The following is a 24,737-nucleotide window of genomic DNA, read 5'->3' as shown; positions in this document are numbered from 1 at the left end:
CTTGAAGGCATAAAAACACAGGACTGAATGTCTGCAGGGACGTGACTCTCAAAGCATAGCAACACAAACAAGAAATTTGACATTATGTAACGATTAATGAGTACAAAAAACATCACCTCAGATGCTTGTTGATGCCTTAAACTGATTTTGTCCTCTCAAATATTGTTCTTTTCCCCTCAATTTCAGCTCAACAGGGAAGAAAAAGAAGAAGATGTATGTAAGTCGATAAATGTCCATGCTCAGCCACCGTCACCTCGTGTTTCATCTGTCAGCGCTGTTATTGTTATCGCTGGCGTTATTGCCGTTATGATGCTTGTTTACTTGCTCTGCTCGTCTACTTGCTGCTGGCAACCTCGGCACACTGAGTCACGCCAGTGAAGCTTTTTAACTCGAACTGAGTCGCACGTCGACAGACTCAGAAACAATAAGGCCGAAAGAGAGCGAGAGGGAGAGAGACGTGTGCTTAAATACACAATTAAAACATTAATAACTAACCCCACTGCGGCACCACTCTGATTATTGATATGTAAGCACTTTATGTTAATTATCTCACTCACATCAGCAAAAACATGCAGTGTAACTAACCTCAATTAAGACCAAATTACATGTCGGAGTCTTTGAAGACACCACAAAGGTCACAGTAATAAACGAGAGGAAAGAGGTGCAAATATTTTCCCCTTTTCTAATTATTCTTCCTTCTTAAGCTTTATAGAAAGACAGAAAAGTAAACTAACATTAAAAATGAGCTAACAGCATTCATCTAAGAAGGAGGAAAATTTTTAAGAAAGCCTGTAAGATGGCTCCGAACTTCCAGACCAATTATTGGGTTTAACAGAGTTATGTTGAAAATGTATCCCTGAAATGTGCTGCAAACAAATGTTTTACTTTTCTTTGGCTTTATGTGGGGAATCAGGAAACAAGAGCCAGTATGTAAGTTGACTTGTATTTTGGAAAACTGTGCCCTTTAACTGTCATGTGACTCTTCATTTTAGAACCGCCCATCATTCCTGCCAGGCTGTGAAAAGCAGCAGCACATGGCAGTGAAGGCAAGCACCAATTTTCTTTACAAAACTGTCTTTGGCTCGTCAAAGTACAAATATCTAAAGCAATTAATTCTCCTGAAGATATCAAGTTTGTTTTTCCCTCTTGACTGACTTGTGGTTTTGTCCCTTTGCCTCAGATCTCCTCCTTGTTTGCATATCTATTGAGTTTCCTGCTGCTTCTTGAATGTGTCAATAAATCATTTAAAGTATTCCTGGAGTTCAGAGCAGTAACCCGGACGACCAAAGAGATATAATCTCTCCAGCGTATCCTGGTTCTATCTAGGGGCCTCCCAGAACATCTTCCCCAGGAGGCTTCCTAATCAGATGCCTGAACCACCTCAACTGGCTCCCTTAACGTGGAGGAGTAGCAGCCCAACTCTGAGTTCTCCCAAATAAAAATAAACTCTTCCCCCCTCCAGGAGGCATCAAAACCTGGAGAAATCTCATATCTGCTGCTGATCTTGTACTTCTTCCACCTTCGATTGCTGCATGGTTGACAAACCCCTGCTTCGGTCAGATAGACCCATGCAGCATGTTGGAGATTAGCCCACCTGGACCCTACAGAGTCATCAGGTGCTCATCAATTAAAGGCTCGCCAAGATCCATGACCCAGGAATGGAAATGAATGTGCAGTTTTGTACAGAATTTTGTTTATTTATTTTAAAATGGCCTGCATTTGTATAGCGCTTTACTCAGTCCCTAAGGACTCCAAAGCGCTTTACACTACATTCAGTCATTCACCCATTCACACACAGGTAATGGCAAGCTACGTTGTAGCCACAGCTGCCCTGCACTGACAGAGGCGAGGCTGCCGGACACAGGCGCCACCGGGCCCTCTGACCACCACCAGTAGGCAAACTTGGGGTTAGTATCTTGCCCAAGGATATTTGGCATGCAGCCAGGATGCAGCGTGGGATCGAACCACTGACCTTCTGATTAGTGGCTGACCTGCTCTGCCACCTGAGCTACAGCCACCCCATGTTTAGAGAAATGTTTCTCAATTTCTCTAAACTCAAAGGTTTTAAAGATGAACAAAAGCAGATCTTTATCTGCATCCCAGCATTAATGACTCAGCAAGTTAACACATTGGCTCATAAGTTGGCTGAAGTTCATCTGTGTGTATTTAGTTGGCTCATATTACTGCAGTACCAACAGCATAAATAGACATTTTTCTGAAACGAAATCCTTTAAAACATAAAATGACCAGATTAAATATATAACACAGTCCGTATGTCTGTGACATCTGTTAACTTCCAGGTCCTCTTCAAAACCTTATTTCTTATTTTCCATCGTCCTTCAGTCAGTAAACCGTAACTTTGGTCTAATTACTACCTGAAAACAGTTTGAAAAAGCAGCAGTTTGGTTGCAGCTCTTTGACTTTATTACCCTATATTTCTTCTTTTCCCCATGTCATTGATTTCTTGTCTTCTTTCTAGGGAAATGATCATTTTGTCAGTTCCTCTTCTCGTCTGTCTTTCCACTTCTCCTGCCATTTATCTCTCACCTTCTTCATTTATTTTCTCTAATTCCCTCTTCCTCCTTTGAACTTTCCTGAATCTCAATATTTCCATTTTTCTAAATTCCTTTCCAATCTAGATTTTCTTCTTCTCTTCCTGTCTTGCTTCTCGAAATCTCGATCCCCCATCTATTGTCATCTTTTTAGAAAGAAAGAAGGTGTACTTTATTGATCCCCGTGGGGAAATTCCTCTCTGCATTTTAACCCATTCACTCAGTGAAGCAGTGTGCAAGGACGGTACCTTGCTCAGGGGTACCTCAGGGTAGCTGTTCAGGGGAATCGAACCCCCGACCTTCCGATCACGGGGCCACCACTCTACCTACTGAGCTATCCCTGCCCATCCTTTACCCACTTTCTTCAAATCTATATACTCCATCCTCCTGCACCCTCCCATTATTCTTTTTTCCTTACCAATGAGAAGACCGGGAACAAGAGTCCGATGATAAAGCAGGTGACCAGTTTAACCGCCCAGTGTCGTCTCCTCCAACCCGGGAAGCCATCATACCACAGTGTGGCCAGCAGCTGCTGGCAGTTTGGCTGTGCCACAAACTGGAAAGAGAACAACAGGGAGAGGAAATGCAGTTTAGTATTTGTGAAAAAGCCCTGAAAAGCCCTTTTAAACGTAGTTCATTAATCATACAGAGGCTTTTTTTTTGTTTTGTGGGGGTGGGGGTGGGGGGGGTTCACTTTAAAAAAATGTGATCACCCTGACTGCTTAATAAGTTCATGGAATCATTTGCCTCTGCCTGCTCAGTGGTGTTTATTTTGATGCTGATGCCATTACCAAATTATCTCCTCCTTCTTCACTTCATTCATTTTTTCTTAACTCCAGGAGGCTGCGGCCCTTTCATCTTTTCTCCCTCTTCTATCATTCCATCTATATGTAATTAAATCATTTTGTTATTCACAGTCACACATTCCCAATAGAGTAAAACACGAGTGGCTCTTAGCGTGTCCTTTATTAGTAGTAGTCGGATATCAGAGTGAACTGTCATCTTGTTAAGGTCCATTTCCATCTCGACTGTGACATTGACTCCTCTGACTGATTTCTACTGGGATTGGGATTTGATTTCCCCTAACCAATCACAAAAGAACAAGGTATCCACCTGAAGCTAATGTGATTAAACTCGACACTGCTGCACAGCAATGCAAACATACAGTTTTTTCCCCAGGGATTTAGAAGCAAAGAACAAAGTACAGTAAAAAGAAAAATAGGTCTTCAAACGAGGTTGCTGGTAAACACGTAGGAGATAACCTTTGCAGATAATTTTCCAGGGTTTTTAGAATCCTTATCTTGTTGTATCCACTGGTGCATCAGTGGATTAAGCCAGGCACAGGAATTAATTAATAACTGAAACCTTTTAAGACTTAATACCGGACAGTTAAGGACACTCAAACAGACCAGACTCACGTCTTTGACAGCCAGAGAGCAGAAAAAAAAATCAGAACAACTGAGTCATTCAGCTACACAACATACATTCATACAGACGTGGCAGAAGCTCAAACTTAGGCATATAGACATAGCCAAGAAGTTTAAACTGAGAATCAGAACGAAGAAGAAAAGTTATTCTGAATGCACAACATGTCAAACCTTGAGGCAAATGTACTGCAGCAGGAGAAGACCACACCGGGCATCACAGCTAAAATAGGAAAAGGAGGGTACAGTTCATCCAGGCTCAACAAAAATGGACAATAAGAGTTTGGAAAACGTTCTCTGGTCTGATGAGTCTCGATTTCTGCTGCGACATTCAGGTAGTAGGATCACAATTTTGTATAAACAACATGATAGCGTGGATCAATCCTGCTTTGTCTGAACACCATTATACCACCAGGGTGCTGCATGTGGTGTCGTGGCGTTGGGGATGTTTTCTTGGCACAACTGGATTTTTTTGTAACTACCACACCCTACCCCAGTTGTTGCTGCCCATGTCCATCCCTTTGCTACCACAGTGTATGCATCCACTGATGGTTTCTTCCAGCAGGATAGCACACCATGTCACAAAGCTCAAATAATCTCAAACCGGTTTCTTGAACATGACACAGAGCCTTGTAGAAGCCTTCTTCAAAAAAGTCCTGTTACATTCAAAAATAAAAGCCCCAGCTACTTTTTAAGGAATAAACACACACACACACACACACACACACACACACACACACACACACACACACACACACACACACACACACACACACACACACACACACACACACACACACACACACACACAAAAAAACTAGTCCTAATGGCTTTTTAGCAGCAGGAATCCCAGCAAGGACTGTTCTTTTCTGCCTAACTACAGTGCATCACAAGATCAGCACCATGGACAGCTCTTTCCACACTCTATACTACAGGATGCTGAAATGTTTGAAGCAAAGCTGGTAAAAATTCAGACAGTCTCATAAAAAGAGCTTATGTTAAGTTATAGACAGTGCATATACAATGCGCCAGGATCAATTATCTCCAAGCCCACACTTACAGAAAAAAACACAAGGAAGTGAAGAAATCTGCAGTTATCACCAAATGTTCAGCCGTCAAAAGTTGCAGAAGATAATTTTTGACTGACAGTTTCAGGTGTCATCCTGTTTTTGTTTTTTTTTTTCCTGTTCTTGTTTTCCAGTTTTCCTCTTCAATCTATTAGCTAAATGTTTGGTTCATAACAGTTTCCCGTCCTTGTGTGAAGGTGGATGTGCCAAATTGAGCTGGATGTTTATTTAGCTCATTTATCTAAAAGGATGTTTGTTTAAAGGAGAAAAACATTATTAACATTCTCTTATACAGATACAAAGACACACAGACATGACTCGAGGTGATTGATAACCTTCAGTCTCTGAAGCCTTTTCAGAGTATGAGAGTAATTTACAGTCCTGGGATTTTTACCAAGATTAAAACTAATCACCGAAAAGCAGAAATGAGAAGGGAGGAAGTAAATAAATTGAAAGGTACTGAATGAAGAAAGGAAGAAAATGAAAGATGGGCCTGGCAAGAACAAGGAAGCAGAGGAAGAGAGAAGAAAAGAAAAAGGGGGACACAATGGGAGAAAGAAAATAAGAGGAAAAGTCAGACAGGAAGGAAAGAGGAATGGTTCTTGGTGACTCAGAGGGCACCTGAAGGTCTGATGGGGACAAACAGCCTTTGGCGTAATGCCAACAGTATTAGCGGTTGAACTGTAATGAGATGTAAATGGAAAAAACAGAGGAGCTACAAACCTGTCAGGGCTGAAAGTAACCTTTGGTTTGTCATAAAAGCTCACAGAGGAAGATAAAGCCTCCCCAGATTTACCCGTATGATGCTTGCTGTGGAGCATTTCTAAGTGTAAAGATTACACATGATTCCTTTGTCAGGACTCATGTCACCATTTTAATGGAAACAAAAAGGTTCACATTGTTTGCAGGGTTAGTGTATGTCGACAAGCAGCAGCAATTGCTACATGTTTTTTACATTGTTGAATTATTGTTTAAATCACCAAGATAAATACTACATATTAATGCTATGGAGCATAACAGTATGCAAAGTTCTGACTAACTGTATGGATTTCAGCTTATTGACTGTTGCTGTGATTTGGACCTATTTAGATAAAGCTTTAAATGTGATGTACAACACAAATAAGAATAGGAAGATTTTCTGATTTTTCCTTTTTCCACCAACTTAGCATGTTTTGTTTTCTTCCACCCCTCAATTTCTTTCACCTCTTTGTTAAATCAGTTGTCTTTGCTACATCCCATTCTCAGTGTTTTCTTTTTCTTCTCTGTTCTACATCACTGAGCTTCTTTTCGTTGTCATCTTGTGTATTTTCTTTTTCATTATATGACCCCCAATCCTTTTTACTTCTCCCCTTCTATACATTGCATCTCTTCTCAACTGATTCTCCACCTCCTCTGAGTTTGGTCTCCACTCCCGTCCTTCTCACTTTGTCTTTGCTCGCTTGTCTTTCTTTTCTGCTCAGTCGCATTTCTTCTCCTCACCCCTTCTTCCTTACCCTATCCTCCCCTCAGCTCCAGCATGGTGTCCTGTTTCCATGGCAGCAGTATGCTAATGAGCTAGTTGATCTTTTGGCTTCACTAAACTACAGCAGTCTGCTCCTTTCTCTTCTTTCCTGTTTTGCTGTTGATAAATATGCTTGTCATGGTTTACTGTTGACACAAAAACACTTGCTGACGTAACAGCACCATTTGAGATGGCCTCTAGACCAATCAGAAAGTCAGAGCAGATCAGGAAGGAGAAACCTAAGAAGCAAACAGATCTCAGGCATAACTCTGTTTTTGGGATATATAGAACAACGTGAGACATCACTGAAATAACTTATAAACTCACAATGAATCAGAATAAATTACACAACACTCTGGAAAAGCTGGGGTGATGGGTGGTATAATTTCATCATCAGCGATCAGTCAGCCAGTAGCATGAAGATGATAGAAATACATTGTCTGGATCCAGGCAGTGAATGGTAAATGACTGTGGTGGGCGATGACTCGGGTCAGCTGAACTGGGGACACAAATGACATCATTTTCCGGTCTGAACCTACATTAGGTTAAGAGATCTACATTTTACTTGCATCAACATTGAGACATGGATGAGTGGCAAATTCCAGACAGTCAAACTCCTACTGAAGTGGAACAAATGAGAATAGTGGCAATTTATGCCCTGATGATCAGTTTATTCTATTCTATTTATATTAAATTCTATTCTATTTAGCAATATTCCCACAGATATTCTCTTTTGATATATTATTCTTTTTTATCTTTAGAAAAATAAAAGGTGGCTAGGTTGATTTAAAAAACATGCAGCAGCATCATTCATCATTTTCAATATATCTTTAACATGTCGTCATGATAGGAATCTTTTTTACTTCCTAACGATCTCTTTTCTTTTTGAATGAAGAATAAAATGGTTAAAATACATGGTTACCTAAAATTGATTGTAATTTGGCCAAATTGCACTAGCAGAAGGGTGTTAATAAAGTAAGAATTAAATGGTCATGTTATATAACTTATAACATGTGGTGGTACCACTATAAAGCTTAGCTGTCGTGTGCTCTGGAATATATTGTTAGCTTAGTAACTTGTCAGACGCAGCAGCTGAGACACCTGCTCTGTATTAATATCAGGCCTCCAGCTTGATACATTTTCTTGAAATACTGACAAAAAAGGAAGCAGGCACCATCAGTTTTTTTAGTAATTTAGTATTGCCCCCAAAACCAGACTGTTAATATGGCCCAAATGTAACTGCCAGCTCTGGGACCCGTTTTTTTATTCCACTGTACAAGTTAATAATTTTCTAAATTTAACTGATCCAGAATCCAATTTGCAAAATAAACTATCACATATTACAAAATACGAGCAATGGACAACACAAACAGCTGATATATTCACCCGACTGCCAAAACCTATAGTATACATTTAAAATGAGCTCATGTTTAATGGCAAACAGCAACCACACATGGATACTTATCAGGTTTTGCTGTCTTGTACTGAAATTCCTTTTGTCTCACACTCTCCGTCTTTCATGCTAGCACTGGAAAAGTGTCACTGCGCCACCATGACGAATTTCCAGTCCAACTTAAATTGATTACCACGGTCTCTCTCCGGCAGCGCTTTGCCTCCTTCTCCCAGCAGGCTGGGTCAGTGGTGTGAAAACTGCAGAGGATAAAGTCTTAAACTTAATCTCAGTGTGCCTGCAGCAAAGAAACCACACTCTTTCATGCTAATCCAATAGCAGCTTTACATAACACACAGTACTTTTACTGGTCGGGGCAAGAGAGAGTTGTCTGAAAATGACTTTAAGGGATGTAAACATGGGGGGGTTTCCTGTATTAATAATTTAGCGACCAATCCAGGGAAAAAAACCCAACAAAAAAAAACAAAGCAAATCTAGCCAATGTAAAATTTCTAATTTTAAAACGCCACATCTTCAGTGTTTTGAGAAATATACAGATGTTTCCATGGTGAAATGTGGGGGAAAAATTAAGAGGTGGGAAATTTTGGACTTGGATATAATAAAATCTAATGGGCAACAGGGGGCAGCATTTCTCGATTAAAAAAAATAAGTCTAAATGTATGCCGTGCCAAGCCACTACCAATATGAGCGCGCAGCTGGGTGTCTGTAAAAATGTCAAATCTAAATGTGAAAAAACAACCTGTCTTCCTGACTTACGATGCTCACTACAGGCCAGATCTTTCTGGAAGATCATCATAAGATCAAGTTACATCGCTCAAAACATTTAAGAGAACTCAGGAGACCGTTGATCTCAGTATAACACAAAGTCAGTAAAACATCAGGTATATTAGTCTGTCTACTTAGAAACCATAAATCATTGTGAATCCAGTTCAGCTGCTTTTGTGCAAGTGGAAACAAGTGCACTGAAGAAGCAACACTAAAACACACACAAATCACAAATGGGATGATTTCTGGAGGTGGTAGCCATGGACCATGGCTCTCTCCTTATCCCTCCTGGATAATTTTTATTACATCCTAAATCTGATCAGTTTAGTGTTTGTGTCTAATGTGAAGAACAGAAGGTTCTGACAAGACAATGGCTCAGGCCACAAAATAAGATATTAAAAATATATATTGTATGTGCTTCCTGTGGGCCCAGATCTGCAGCATTAACTAAGCAGTTTTTATTTTATTTCAGGGGGGCAGAAACCAAAGCTTCCAGGAAACTTTACTTAAGCACAGGAACAACGTGCAAACTCCAAACAGAAGGCGTCTCGTGCTAAGAGACAACACTCTCAGTACTGAATCACTGAGCTGCTTAACTAAACTATAAGAGTGTATTTAAAAAAAAGTTACACTGAAGGCTTATTTTACTTATTAGTATCATAAAATATCATTTTAAACCTCAAAGTTACTGCTGCAAAACAAAATGCTTCAAAGGCACTTTAAGCTGTAAACTGAAGGACTGTTTTCTTAGATCATTTCTTGTATAATGACCACACAATATCTTCTAATCTCTCAAAGCATCAACACAATGTAACAACAAAGATTCAAATTTCCCCCCAAAAAAGAAGTAAAGATCAGGCCTTTTTGTCACTGTATGTATTTTATGCCAGGTTTATATTGGGACAGCTTGTTTATCAGGATTTCACTGTCTCTATTCTTTCATAAAACATTTAAAGACCTGAACAGAGATTAAAAACAAAAAACAACTCACGCCCACGCAGCAACACATGCACCCACAGCCGCACACAATAACAACAGCAAGAAAAATATACCATGAAATCTGCACTGCTGGCAGCCCACTGAGTCTCAAACGACATTAGCAAAGTGAATGGAGAAAAATGCAGGAATGAATCACAGAGACGAGCATTAATAGTGAATTACAGGGAAGCGCAGTGGCCAGTTAAGACTCATGTTAGATAAGCATTCCTTATTAAAAGTCTTCATTCCTGTTAGCTGTGATGATAAGGACACAGACTATGAAAAGAAAAAAAAAGAAAAAAGTATTTTCATCACTAATAAATGCACCGAGTCATCCAGCAGATACTCCAGGGAGCTGGCACAGACAAGGAAATTAGCAGAGTGTGAAACCAGGCTCTCCAAAAAGGACCCAAACTCCTTTTTATTAAACTCCTCGCAGAGAGAGGCTCGGTCGAGTTGTGATGACTCATGTTAACCTGCTGAAAGGAGCAGCAGCCTGGAGTGCTGCGAGATGAATAGGCTTTTACATTATTTGCATTTCCGCTTGTTCAGGAAGCCTCTGCGGGTTACGTGATGGGCACAGCAACCGTTATACAAGAATTCAAACTTGACTTCTGTGTCCTACTTTAGCCCACAGACGAAAGATCTGGCAAATGTGCCGAAGCACTATCTAGAAATGCTCTGAATCTTTTAGTCATGTACATTACTTGTCCTCACTTTCCTTTAAAGCTCCCTTGATGGCTGGCAGCATGTTCTTCTACTTTGTTCATCTATTTTGTTCTTTCCCTGAGTGGGTCTGTGTTCATTGATTGGTTAATTTGTTGGCACACCTGTGCTGATGCAAACAGGACCAGCGTGCAAGAGATCAGCACCTCTTATGTGACCTGAGGAAAGGAACACGAAGAAGTGGTTCTCAAACTTTTTCCTGACATGGACAACTTGTGACTTCAGCCTCAGTCACATAGACCTAGAGACCGATTAGAGACCCACTATAGGCCCATCAGTTACTAGGGAAAATTGTGTAATTCCAAATTGGTTGGTGTGTGATTAGGCACAAACTGGCTACCAAAGCTTTACATTAAACGTAATTCCACAAGCACTGTGTTAGTGAAATGCAGTGAACTGGTCACGCTCCAAAGACTCCTCTGGGATCCTTTAAAATCCAAATGTAAGAAAAAAAGTCTCAGCCAATGCAAAAGAAGCTGAGCTAACCAGTTCATTGTTATCACACCCTCAACATGTTTGGGTTACTGCTTTTACACACGCTACCATCCAGCTAATACAATTTCAGTTGTCAGTTTAGTCACACAGGTCTACAGACTAGTCGGCAAAGCCATGGTAACCTCTTGCTGCTAAGGAAGAATATGTTTTCATAACGTGTTGATGAGCGATTCCCGGAAATTGCTGGGAGTTGCTAAGTGAAATTAGTCACTAAGAAGTATGGAATATAACAACTTGTCTGCAAACACTCACCAACTACTTGCCAAGTGGTAGTAAAACTAAAAAGTGTGTTTCCAGACAAGTCTTTGTCTTCCATGTGAACTGCAGGCAGCCAATCCCTTTTTTTCTTTACTAATATAAACCAAAGAAATCTTAAGATGTTTTTTCAGTGCAGCACTGCACTGAAAAAACATCTTTGCAACTAATTTCTCTTAGCAACTTCCAGCAACCAGTTGCCAAGGGACCACATTTAGTTTGAGTGGTCTGCTGAGCAGTCTGTAGGTCAGTGTGACTAAACTGAGGGCACAGAGACTAAATTATAAACCAGCCACAAAAAGTAAAAAAAAACACAGCTAAACTAAATAATGACAGTGGGAAAAGACCCACTGGTAACCACATAACAAAGTAATCTGTGGAAAAATTATATATATGTAGATAGGGAACACAAACAAACGGAGGACTCACAGTGAGAGATAACTATTAAAGGGACAGAAGAAAAACTGAAAACATGGCAATGTTTACTTCTGATGTCATTATTTTTTGTTGTTTCTTTAGTTCTGTTACTTCTGGGGTCCCACTTATGCTGATGCTGGGAAATAAGAACTCCTGGCTACTTGAATCACAGCTAAGTTATATAACCAGACAAAGCAAAATAGGCCTCCTAAAAAATTCAGCCCGCATTAAGGAAACACAATGTATGACTGGCTGCTTGTGTTTTTTAGTGCAGGTTGCTGATGCTTGTGGAGATGTTTGGTAATAAACACAACTTGAAGAACATTTATAAATGATTCAGCACTCATCTTCCTTTCAGTAACATACCTAGGAAAGTAATTTCCACTGAGAATCCTCTGCTCACTGCAGCTCAGACTGTTTCATACTGAATAATGCAACGTCGTATTTATGACCAATGCAGGGAAGAATCACACAGTCATTAATGAAGCAAGATGTTTCTTCTCATCTTTCCACAATTGTTTTTTTCCACATTTCTAACCCATAGTTGATAAAAGAATGTAAATATGGGCTGATTATGCCCAATTTTATAGTGTTTAAGATCATTTAATCATTATTAGGAAATACAGATAATACACTCAAACTGCAGATGTATTGAAGACATAATGCAGATTTTGTAGCTGTTAAACAACACCCATAAATAAATAAATCCATAACGTTAATAGTCGCTAAACAAAAACTATTCTCCTACACTGTAGTATCATTTTGATCCACTCTGCAATACCATCTATCTGACTGATAAGAGCTTCATTTGTCAAACATGCTACTTATGCAGAAAAAGCATTACTGAAACACAGTGAGATTATCTCGACAGAGAACAGAACAAAAACACAGCATCCAATGAAGAGCTTTGAATGTCCTTCAAGAAGCCTGGAGAAGTATTCCTGAAGACTGAAGTTCAGGCTAAGAATAAAGGTTTTCATATTAAACGCTGATTTTAAAGCTTGTTAAAAATCCACAAACTCTGTTTTGTCCTCTATACTGTATTTTCTTGTATATTTGCACATTTCAATAAACTGCTTAAACTATTTCCCATTTTCCCAGCAAAATATAACAAATATCTCTGTGAAACCATCTTCTATCTGACTGCTTCTCCCCACAAACACTGCTGGTACTTCAAATGATAGTAAACATCCTCTAATAAATGACATCATTGCCCACCTGCATGTAGCCAGGCTGCCGTACACAAGCTATCAAATCTTTATATCAGACTTTGTTCTCCAAGCACTGCGACTACAGGCAAATGTAGTCAGTGGTCCAAAGAGTCCTGCCGTGTCGTCAATATCAAAGTGCGATAACGATTTTCAGCCAGTGCAAAAGATGCTGAGCTAACCAGTTCATTCTCCCCCCCCCCCCCCCCCCCCCCCCACACACACACACACACGCGCGCTTGGGTCACCGCACTTCCTCCTGCTTCTGACACTAAATGGCAATCTGCTACACAAACTACTTTCCAGCTAATACAATTTCTGGGCATTTTGCCTCAACCGCTAAACCACTAAGAAATATGCTAACCGCCGCTACACAGCAGCAGTTAATTCAATTTCTCTACAGCCTGATGTAATCTAAACAAAGCAATACACTAACTCAAAGCCATGCTAACACTAATTCATTTTGGCTGTCCACATGCTTGTGATCCATATGCAAATACCCTAAAGCCCTTGTGTGCGTCTGTGTGCTCCGTGAAGCTGATTCATGTATTCATATTTGATCTGACGTGCTAGGCCTTTCTTCTGTTAATCCTCTCTGATTTCTTTTTTTATTTTGTCTTTTAGAAAAAGAAATCTCTCTCTGTCACACTTTCTTCCTTTCCATCGATCTCTCTGGCTCTCCTTTCTCTCCACCCACTCAAACTGCCCTCCTTTCTTACACTGCTTTCAAATTATTCTCTTCAGTTCAGCAATGGAGCATCGTGCAGTCATTTTTGGATCACAGAAACTCGGCACTGTAAGCTGCTTTCTCAAAAACTTCAAGAAATGTATTAATTAATAACTACTACAGTTAAAATGTTTTTGTTTTATTTCTTATATTCTTTAGATTTATCTATAATAAATCTATCTATAATTAACTTTAATATCCAACAGGTTGTAGGCAAACAGTATGGGACAAGTTTAGGGTCAGATTGCACTTCAGTCAAATGTTAAACAAGCTCAGATTCATTCACCTCTCAGCTTCAACTTTTTTATATAGCACATAATTTCTAAATTATTTTATAGATAAAATCTCATTGTTAAGGGCCACACATTCTTTGGTAGTAAATCAAGCCCCAGCTTCTGAATGTTCAACGGTTTTCCAACAGTTCGAACCTGTGTCATTTTTGACTTTAAAGGAAATAATTAATAATCTGAGAAGCTCAAATTCTTTGCACGACATTATTCCCTCTCGTATCATTAAGGATGCATTGAATACAATCGGGTCTTGTATTTTATTTCTAATGAACTTCTCACTGTCATCTGGCTATGTTCCGACTGTCTTTAAACATGCAGTCGTGCAACCTGTCATCAAGAAAAGGTCCCTTGATCGTAACATTCTAGCTAATTACAGGCCGATTTCTAAACTTCCTTTTATGTCAAAAGTCTTAGAGAAAATAGTGCTTCGGCAACTACAGACCTATTTAGAGAGCAACGGTATAAGTGATAAATTTCAGTCTGGATTTAGACCGCGTCACAGCACCGAAACTGCCCTACTAAGAGTCTTTAATGACCTTCTCTTAATTGCTGACTCTGGGCGCTCTGCGGTCTTAGTACTATTGGATTTGACCTCAGCCTTTGATACGGTTGATCATGATATCCTTTTGGCAAGATTGGAACATGTAGTAGGCCTCAAAGGAAATGTTTTATCTTGGTTTAAATCATATTTTTCTGAGAGGTCGTTCTCCGTCTCGATGGGAAAATATTCCTCTTCTTCTGCCCGTTTCCACTGTGGTGTGCCCCAGGGCTCGGTACTGGGTCCTGTGTTGTTTTCTCTGTATATGTTGCCCTTGAGCTCCATTTTTGAAAAACACAATGTCTCTTTTCACTGTTACGCTGATGATATTCAAATCTACCTTCACCTGACTGGGGATGCTTTATCCTCACCACATCCTCTGTTTGATTGTCTGAGTGATGTCAAGGACTGGTTATCACGTAACTTTCTTACTTTAAATGGAAAGAAGACAGAAATTATTGTTTTTGACCAAAATATGCCTCTGGGACAATTGACTGACACATTTGGGCCTGTTGCTAACTACCTTACTGATACTGCCAGGAATCTTGGAGTTTTCATGGATAGTTCCTTCAAACTTGACAAACAGGTCTCTACTGTGGTAAAAACTAGCTTTCATCAACTACGCCTAATCTCTAAGGCTAAACCCTACATACCACACAAAGATATGGAGAAACTCATTCATGCTTTCATTACGTCAAGACTGGACTATTGTAACTCACTCTACTTGGGTCTACAATCTTCTCTTCTGCAGCGTCTGCAGCTGGTCCAGAATGCCGCAGCACGTCTCTTGACCGGCACTAGAAAGTTTGACTCTATCACCCCTGTTCTGAAAAATTTACACTGGCTTCCTATCAAATATCGAATTGATTTTAAAATTCTATTGTTTACTTATAAAATTTTGAACAATATGGCACCTGACTACTTAGCTGATCTCCTCTGTCTGTACAGCCCTCAGAGAGCACTAAGATCATCGGGCCAACTGCTCTTGGTGCAACCTAGGTCTCGGCTGAAGACCAGAGGAGACCGTGCCTTTGCCGTTGCTGCACCCAGGCTATGGAATACTCTCCCTCTTCATATTCGCGCGTCAGATTCCATTCAGTCTTTTAAATCACGTTTAAAAACGTATTTGTTTGATCTGGCATTTAAGGCGAATTAGGGTAATTTACATCTGGCTCTGTATTTAGATTATGTAATTATCTTATATTTTATATATTTGTAATTTATATTTTATTGTGATTTTATTTGTACTGCGATTTTAATGGAAAGCACTTTGGTGTACTTCGGTCTTAAAAATGTGCTATATAAATAAATTTTGATTTGATTTGATTTGATCTAGAACAACAATAGTTAACCAGGGTGCTGTACAGCTTCGGGTAGCAATAAACCAATGACAATAAAGATAAGAGAAAACACTAGAATAAGATAATATAAAATACAATAAAACAGGGATGCTCCGAGATGTCTCAACACAAACTAAAAGCAAGAGAAAACGGTTTGAGTTTTGAGAAGGACTTGAAAGTCTCTAAATGACTGAACACATCTGATGTTCCGAAGTAGGCTTTTCCATAGGACCGAGCCTATAGCCAAAAAGGTCCCATCCCCTCCATTTCTTTAGCCCGGGAACATTGAGTCATCTGATTATACGACCTTTGTGGGGTCTTGTAGCTGGGGTGTGGATAATTAAAAGCTCAGATAAATAAGGAGGGGCAAGCCCATTCAAAGCCTTAAAAACAAGCCATACAATCTTAAAATTCGTTCTAAAAAGGGGCAGGAAGCCAGCGAAGAGGGGATAAAACTGGAGTAACGTGCTCTCACTTTTGTCCTGGCAAGACGCCGAGCAGTCGCATGTTGTACATATACAAAATTCATATGGTTACTGTAGTTTGACGTTAGCCAACTGTCCGAGTTGATAAAGACCTGTTTGAGGACACAGCTAATCAGTTGATCAAATTTAAAACCACTGTTTTGAAACCAAAATGCTCTGTAAAATGTCAAAATCAAGTCCGAAGTTTCAAAGTTTCAAATAAAAGTTCTTGTACTATAAGTGTTTTGGCCTCACAGGATGCTTCTTGTATTCAGGTATGCCAAATATGTTCACATCTGTTAGATTAGACGGATTTTCAACCAACTCTACCCTCAACAGGTGACTTGTTAAGACTATAAAAACTAACATGTGGGTAAAACGGGTTGTTTTAAGGATAATTCACATTATGATGGACAAATTTCGTTCTTGTACATTTAATCTAACCTGGGCTGCTTTTATGGCTCAGTTAACGAGTGCCAAATGCTTTGTGGGCCAAAACCAGGTCGGATGAGATGATCAAAAAGTTTAGACCAGAAATTTGTAAAAAAAACTATTTCTTTTGTTTGTTTGAATCGATGGTAATGAGAAATGGGACCCGAGCAGTCTGGAGCAGTCCTGGCTAAAAAGTTTTCAAACCCAACGGCAGAGCGTCAGGTGAGAAGAGGTCAAGGGAAGAAGTCTGTCCTGTTTTTGTTCTTCTAACTTTCATCAGGTGTCATCCCGAGGCGTGTGAGGGGGAACAGTCACAGGAAATGATCCGAGTTGTGGTGTGTGCCAGCGTTCAGAGTCAACACAATCTTCGCTCACCACCTGGACCACTCACCAGATGTGCCTCTCTGCAACTTTGCTAACTTCCTAAAATTAAATCCAAGTTAAAGGATTATCATTATATGGCACTGAAAGAAACCCAGGGCTTGTTGCGTAGGCACAAGTGGAAAGAGAAATAATAGGTCTACTGAGAGATTGAAAACAAGAAAAAGTAGCTGCAGTTAAAAGTTTAGAAACTCATAAGAAGCTGATTGGGAAAATTAGATCGGCCAAATGTAAAAAAAAAAAGATGATGCTTTAGATTTTTGTGAACCTATCTTCTAAACTTTCTGATCACATCTTGTAGATCAGGGCCAGATTTGGTTAAAACTTGACTAGTAATTTGATATCTGGCCTATAAAAGGTGAAACTACGGCTGAGCTGAGTTGAGGCAGCCTGACTCGACACCATCAATCAAGGCCAAAAGCGAACAATAGAAAGCTTCCACTTTGTGGTCAAAAATATATTGGCATTCAGGGAAGAGGTTGTCTTTGGTTCGTTTCCAGATGGCTCTAATTCCCAAACAGGCTTAAGATGGTTTTGAAGAATGTGGCAGGTGGCTTAATTCCCCAAATTGCACCAAAGTTGAACACAATGTTATGTTTTATCATTTAGAGTAAAAGATTCAATCCAAACCTTAAAAAAAAAAAAGAAACACAAATTGAGAAAAAAAGGTCATCAAAATCATGTGTTAGTTATCTTTGCTGCTGATGCTACACTGCATTTTTGTCGAGAGTTGTATGAAAAGGCTTTATGTGTGTGTGTGACAATAGTCTGGTCATAAACACAAATGATTTAGTACAAGGCAGGATGCCGCAGTTACAAAAGACTGCAGATGTGGTGTGCTTGTGTGTGTACGTTTGTAATTGAGGACGTATTGATAGATTAATTAAAGCAATAATTAATTTGGATGTGGTGAATAAAGATGAATGAAGGTCAGCACATTATTCGGCTCCTGCAGCGGATTATTGAACCTCACGCACAGATGAAAACAAATATAGTAACACAACTGAACAGACACACACACACACACACACACACACACACACACACACACACACACACACCCCATTTATTATTGAGACTGCAGTTAATGTATAATTTAAAAAGAGAACAGGTATCACAGGCTCAAAGAGAGAAAAAAGGATTTAAATGATTCAAATGCACACAAACAAAAATACGCATGAACACACACACACACACGCACACACACACACACACACACACACACTTTATAAGCTTTACTGTGGGTTAAATGGGGTTAAATGGTCATGATTGAAGGCTCTTTCATAAAACCTTCCTTTAATCAACAGGTCGACACTGGAGAGCAAAAAGAAGAAGAAAACAGTAGGAGGGAGAATGCCAAAAATGGCAGCGTGATTTTCTTTCAGTTTGCATAAAATTTAATGGAATTTAATAGAAAAAGGAAACTGGGAAAAGTGTAGCAAAGCACAAACCCTGCCACGCTCTCCTTCAGTGCTTCCATCATTTCTAATAAAAGGTATTTACCAGCCATTAAGGTTTGAATGTTCAGTGGAACATTTGTATATACCAGTACCAAGAACCACCAGAACCAGTAAAGGCTTAATCTGTATGGCCGCTGTTGTGGATTTGTGTCTCAATAGACAGGCGATAGACTATCCGTGAACGTGATGCAGCAGTTTTTACCATAAGTCTTCATATCTAACATTCACACTGTGATGGACCATCGGAGACCTACTTGTGGTTGTGCATCTTACTCTGGCACACACACCAGAGCAGCCAGGGATTGAACCACCAAACCTCTGATTAGTAGAGGGCCTACTCTACATGCTGAGCTACAGCCACGCTACATACTACCAGAATGTACTCAACTGGGGAATAACGTCATTCCTGAGATCCAGTATCCAACTTCCGATTTCCAATATCCAATTTCTGCAACATGGCTATTTTGAGTTTCCTATTTTTTGTTATATGGTTAGGTTCTGATTATTTTGGTATCCTGGGTTTTGGTTTCTGTTTGTATTTTGAGCCCCCTCTGGTCCCACATCGCTGTGTTCCCTCTGTTGTCTTGTCCACAATGTCATAGTTGGCTGCTCATTACCTGTCGTAATGTTATGTTTGCTCTCCCCTGTCTCGTCTGTGTAATCAGTGTCAGCTGTTTCCCCTTGGTCCTGTGTCTTCCCCTGCTCGTTGTCATGTCGTCCATCATACTATGCTGTGTGTTCTGCCTGTTTGTGCTTCGTTTACATTTCCAGTTTAGCAAGTTTTCTGTTCTTTTGCCGTCCAGCAATAAAAGCTGAGTTTTGAGTTACTTTTGCCTCCTGTAGTCTGCATATTGAGTCCTACTTTCCTGCCTGCCGGACACAGTCCATGACAAAAACAAAGTAAGATGAAGAAGAGAAATAACCCTCCCCCCCAAAAAAGTGCTGACAGGTGAAAGTTACAACTTCCTATCTTACATACTTCTGTCACTTCCCTCCCTCAATCCTTGCCTGCTTCTCCTCAAAATAACTCCTTCCATTCTCACTTTCGTAATTACTTTTGGTCTCCCTCATCATCCTGCCTCGATTGCTATCATTTATCAAAATGTCACACAATCTTTACCCCATTTGTCTTTTTTCCCCTCTGCGCTCTCCTTTTCCTCCTGTTTTCCCCAACTCACCTTTTTCTTACTTTAAAACAAAAACATTTTCTTTCTTCATTTCTTTTCTTCCAAACTTCAAGCCCCAAAAGAAAAACAAGAAAGAGAAGATCAATATATGTTTTGACCGCCCTGCTGTAATGTGACTCACTCGCTCTTCTGCTGACTCTATTTCTGTGCCGGTTCCCTCTGTTCCACCTCACTCAGGTTTTGTTTCGTCTCTCGCTGTTCACGTCTTCCCTCCACCTTCCGTGTCAGCTCATAACCACCGCTCTGTCTATCACAGCAACCCTCCTTCATCATCACCCTCTGCTCTCTCTCCTACAGGCTCTCCACTTCCTGTTGCAACCCATCAAAACAAACCGTGTAAACACTGAATATCACAAAGTCGTTTAGCTGTATTTCTGTCAGCTCAGCAGTTGGGAAGTAAAAGCACTTCCAGAATGTCTGAAACAAGTACGCAGAGAAATGTGAATGTATATCAGCTTCTTCATTTTCAGTTTAGATTTAGCAACTGCTTCTCACATTTGACACTTTATAAGTTAAAAAATAAAAACAAAAAAAAATGGTACATTATCTGTCTATATCTATTTTGCTCTATATCTAACGTTCAAGAGAGTGTTAGAGATCTAAGCATCTTGAATAAAAGTTAAAAAAAGCTTTTAAATTTTTAAATCCCATACTTGTAATAGAACTATTTTTTATTATTTAAGTGTAAAACTAATTTTAGATGTGATGTTTCTTTCATTCAACATCTACTCATTAAACAGAAAGGGATCTCCAATGTAGAGATCTGAGCATTCCTCCTTGTACTATACCACATACACTATGTTGTTGAGAAGTTAAGTTTTTAACTTAAGGACACTCTTTCGAGGATGCCAATGTTCACATTTTGGACAGAGAGGACAGATGGTTTGAAAGAGGAGTGAAAGAAGCCATCTATGTCCACTGTGAGTGACCATCTTTGAACAGAGGCGGTGGTTTACGACACCAACTCTCTGCTATCTATAATCCAGTTTTGAGATCCCTTCCCAGACGCCTTAACGCCCACTCACATCCTGGGCCATCTGACCTCAGGAAATCACATGATAGGGTGGGGCTAGGTTTCACAATGAGCTCACCCGAAACCCTGGCTGATTGTGACCCACACCAGTTTTCAAACCTTGACTCGTGTGAGGTAGAGGATCAATAGGGGGTCCATCATCCCTTGGAGAAACTTCCAGAGGGCTTAAAATCTGGGACTCGCCACCATTTGTTCATCTTCAAGGAACTTAAAGAAGTCCAGATGACAAGTCCTGAGTAGTTTACCATCTCTATCTCGTTATGGAAAATGCTTGCATTCCCAGTAGTGTGACGTCAAACCATAAAGTAGAATTTGTGCTTGAATGACACACAGAAGTGACTTGTGTTTTTCATCAAGATATTTGTTTTATTTTCTAGGGTTTTAATGCATGGTTGGAATGACAGATCAAAAGATCCTTGGCTACGTCTTTGTTTTGTTTTGTTTTTTCTTTATTTTGAGATCCAGGGATGCCAGATCTAACAATGTCTAGTCCAGAGGCTTCAACACACAATACATATGCATTTGAAAGGATTTCGATATCACTTTCAACTAAAACATGGACAGTAGGTGGAATTTTTTTTTGCCACAGATTGTCTCATTTTGTGAAGGAGGACATGAAGAGATTTGATGTGACAGAGAAGGATGCTAGAGGCAGGGTGAGATGGAGGCAGGCGACACAATGTGGCAACCTCTAAAGAGGAAAGTCGTACGAAATATTAGTGACTGATGAGTAAAGTCAATTCAAAAGAAATTTGAAGACTTCTGTTCTTGTGAAATTCTTTTTGGCTGTGATATTGCTGCATACAGTTGCTGCTGCTTCTGCAAGCCACTCTGCAACCCATCTCCATTTCATGCCATTCCATACTCCGTGTGATCTCTGTTATGTCTCTTCTGTTCTGTGAGGCATCAGGGTGGTGTTCTGCCCTGTGTTCAGTAATTGTTTTGAACACTGACCTATGAATCATTCAAGCATAAAAAAGAGACCTAAACTCCAGGCATGAAGCAGTGTTGTGTCTAAACATAACAGACAACAGATTTTAAATGGTGTGATACTTTATTACTAGCAGCCTGTCACAAAAACACACCATTTGTTCAAACTGGTTTAGCTGAACCCATTCAAAAAGACAAAAACAACAAAATCTGACAGGATCACCATCAGCACAATTCCCCAAAAGCCAGAAATGTGGCATATTTGAGCACAGTGTGGATAAACTAGAGGAGAAAAGACACACTGTCTACAGCAGATGAAAAATATCTCAGTGTTTTTGTGCTGCACATAACTGTCATTAGCAATGAAACTATTTTAAATTGTATCTTTAGGCACTTTGTTACCAGCAGCCCGGCACACAAACAGACAATTTGTTACTTTTTCTTTTGTTGAATGTACGGTTAATGGTAAAGATAACACTGTTTGACAGGCATGAAATTGTATTTTTGTACCAACAAAGTGATGCATGTTTACACAATTCAATAATTTGCTGCACCTATTTCCCCATTTACCAAAGAAAATGTATTAAAATCAGGGGTAACTCATGACTTTTGCACAGTACTTTAGTGCTGTAATACTAATACATTTTATCAGGTGCAAATAATCTCAAAAAGCTGAAAGAAATTAAAACTGAAACAACAGATCTCAGGGGTCTCGACACAATTGAACTTTCAGTTATTCAAATATTAATTCATTGAGTAAGTATTCTTTTTTTGAATGAAATGTCAACTTGACTTCCTTAGTTTGAATCACTGTTGAGAACTGTGTGTGCCGTCAACTGAAGCTTCAAACTATTTACTAATGACTCCCACAAAAATTATTACCCCTCCACAAAAACAGTTCTCAACAACGAACCGTCAGTCTGATGATAACGACTATATTTTCTAAAAAACTTTCCATCTGCATTTAGCCACACTGCGTCTTTACTGCCCAGTTATTTATGCTCGAACACAATGCTTAAAGTTACTGCAGCGTTGCAGATGTTTTCGTCGGCTGCATCTTGTTTTGTACTTCTCTACACTAATGATAGCTCCATCACCATCCCGCTCTCCTCCCGTTCTCTCGCTCTCATTTCTCTGCAGCAGCAAAAGAAGAAAGTGAATAATTTGGGCTGTTATGGAAAGCCTCCGAGCTTTCCCTCTCTCCCTCACTGTGTCAGCAGTGTTGGATGGATTAAAGCACACACGCACACACAGAAAGATGCCAAGAACCACGGTGAAGAAAAACTGATGTAAGGTGCATCATTCACAGCAGCCACTTCACTTCTTCCTCTGGCTCCATCCCATCTTCCCATCATCTCCATCAATCTTTTCTTTTCTTCTCTTTTGTTTCTGTTCTTCCTGTAATTGATCTTTCCTCTCCAGGTTATGCCTTTCTGCCATTCCTCTGCTCTTGTAACTGCTAACTGCACAAGCAATTATCAAAGCTATATAAATGAACAAATAAGTGAAGTTCTGATGAACGAACCAAAGACCAATCAATTACAGGTATAATTATTCGACACCAGCAGCAGCACTTTGTCTCAATTTAAACTACTGCGACAGGTTTTGATTTATCATAATTCTTAGATTATTCTCATTATTCATTCTTAATCACAGCTGATTCAATTTTTCTACCTATTAAATTAGCACAAACGCTCAGCAGCAATGTTCACTACCTCTAAACAAATGACATAAAAGTTCACAAAAACAAAGTTTAGTTTATCCAGTCGAAGTTGAACACGGTTGAAAATGTGTCCCCATAAAACCACCATTAATTCATAATTCATCAATAATGCCAGTAACTCTAACTCAGATCACTCACGTGCTGGTCGTGTGTGGCAAAGGGGAGGGAGGTTTAACCAAGATGGGTTTGTGGTCAAACTTCGCCTCAGGGTGACCCTCACTCCTGACCTAAGCAATGTAAGGTCTCTCCCTCCTTATGGGGACGACGCTACCGTTAAAATATCTGGGTTTGGTGTTTCCAGCGTGATATTAGAGGACATCCAGTATTACTTGAAGCAATTTTTACAGTTTTTTTTTATTGTGGTAAGTAAACAATTTGCATTTCAATAGAGAAAAAAGGCTTCTTCAATGTTGCTAAACAGCTATTTATTCTCAGGGATATGGTCTTAATATTCATCAATAAATCAACAATTAATAGTTGCTATATATTAACAATAATGTTACAAAGACAATACTGAGCGTGAGCCAAGACTGGGACCTTCTCAGATTAGGATCAAACAACAATGGGATAAAAATCAGGTTAGTATCTGACAGGAAGTGCAAGGTACTACACCATCAGAGCCTGCAGTATGTATGTGTTTGTGTGTAGACTTAAAAGGAGGGCAGTGGTTTAACCAGGGAGGTCCAATCAATACAAGCACGTTTCTTTATGTGCGTTTCTATACGTGGTTGTGTGTAAACATGTGTCTGTTGGTCTTGTCCCTACTGCCAGCGATCCATGTACACAGACTTCCCCTTTAAATGGCAGCCTTAATTATTAAAGGTGTTTGAAGTGGATGCTTTTAAAGGTTTAGTACGTATAATCTCAGCATGAATAATACAGTGTGGCGTAAATACAGAGATGTGCTCAGATTTTCACTGACTTTCACCATATTTTTTTTTGTTATAAAAACAGACAAAAGGAAAGTCTGCACAAACCTGGATGAGACTCTACTGGATTAAAAACAATGACAGCTGAAATCATTAACTTAAGTATAAACAAACTAATATTTACCCAGTCATTACACAACACACAATTGAAATATCTAATCTCCCCATTACATTAAATATATGTCCAGCAAAACCTGGTTAGTGACAGTTTATGAACTCACTGTAATGTAAGCAGGGAGTCTCTTTTACGTGAATAACGCTGCGTATTTCTCACGGAGTTGTATCGTGAAAATGTGTTGTGAATCAGTGGCTCTCACCCACCATCAAGGGAGATCGTAGCCACCATTATAGTGTGAGTAAGGTCAGGTTAGCCAAGCAGCTTCTAGGCATTCAGGCACAAACTGTACAAAGATCTGAAAGAGGAGGCCTGAAGAGTAAAGCCAGCATAGAAGTGGATTCCAGCTATTAACCCTTAGCTATTGCTGATATAGACTCTTTTTGGAC

The 24,737-nt window shown here is 39.7% G+C and overlaps 1 protein-coding gene across 1 annotated transcript in view; it reads right to left on the bottom strand.

Annotated features, from left to right (window-relative positions):
- trpc5a (transient receptor potential cation channel, subfamily C, member 5a) overlaps positions 1–24,737 on the bottom strand; it is a 198,825-nt gene that overhangs the window by 49,431 nt on the left and 124,657 nt on the right. The window contains exon 9 of the mRNA XM_004570111.3: positions 2,971–3,108. Within this exon, the coding sequence (XP_004570168.3) occupies positions 2,971–3,108 (138 nt within the window). The remainder of the gene's footprint in view (positions 1–2,970; positions 3,109–24,737) is intronic.

The sequence above is a fragment of the Maylandia zebra genome, linkage group LG3, assembly GCF_041146795.1.
Source record: "Maylandia zebra isolate NMK-2024a linkage group LG3, Mzebra_GT3a, whole genome shotgun sequence".
Taxonomy (NCBI): domain Eukaryota; kingdom Metazoa; phylum Chordata; class Actinopteri; order Cichliformes; family Cichlidae; genus Maylandia; species Maylandia zebra.
This window is presented reverse-complemented; position numbering and strand designations above follow the sequence as displayed.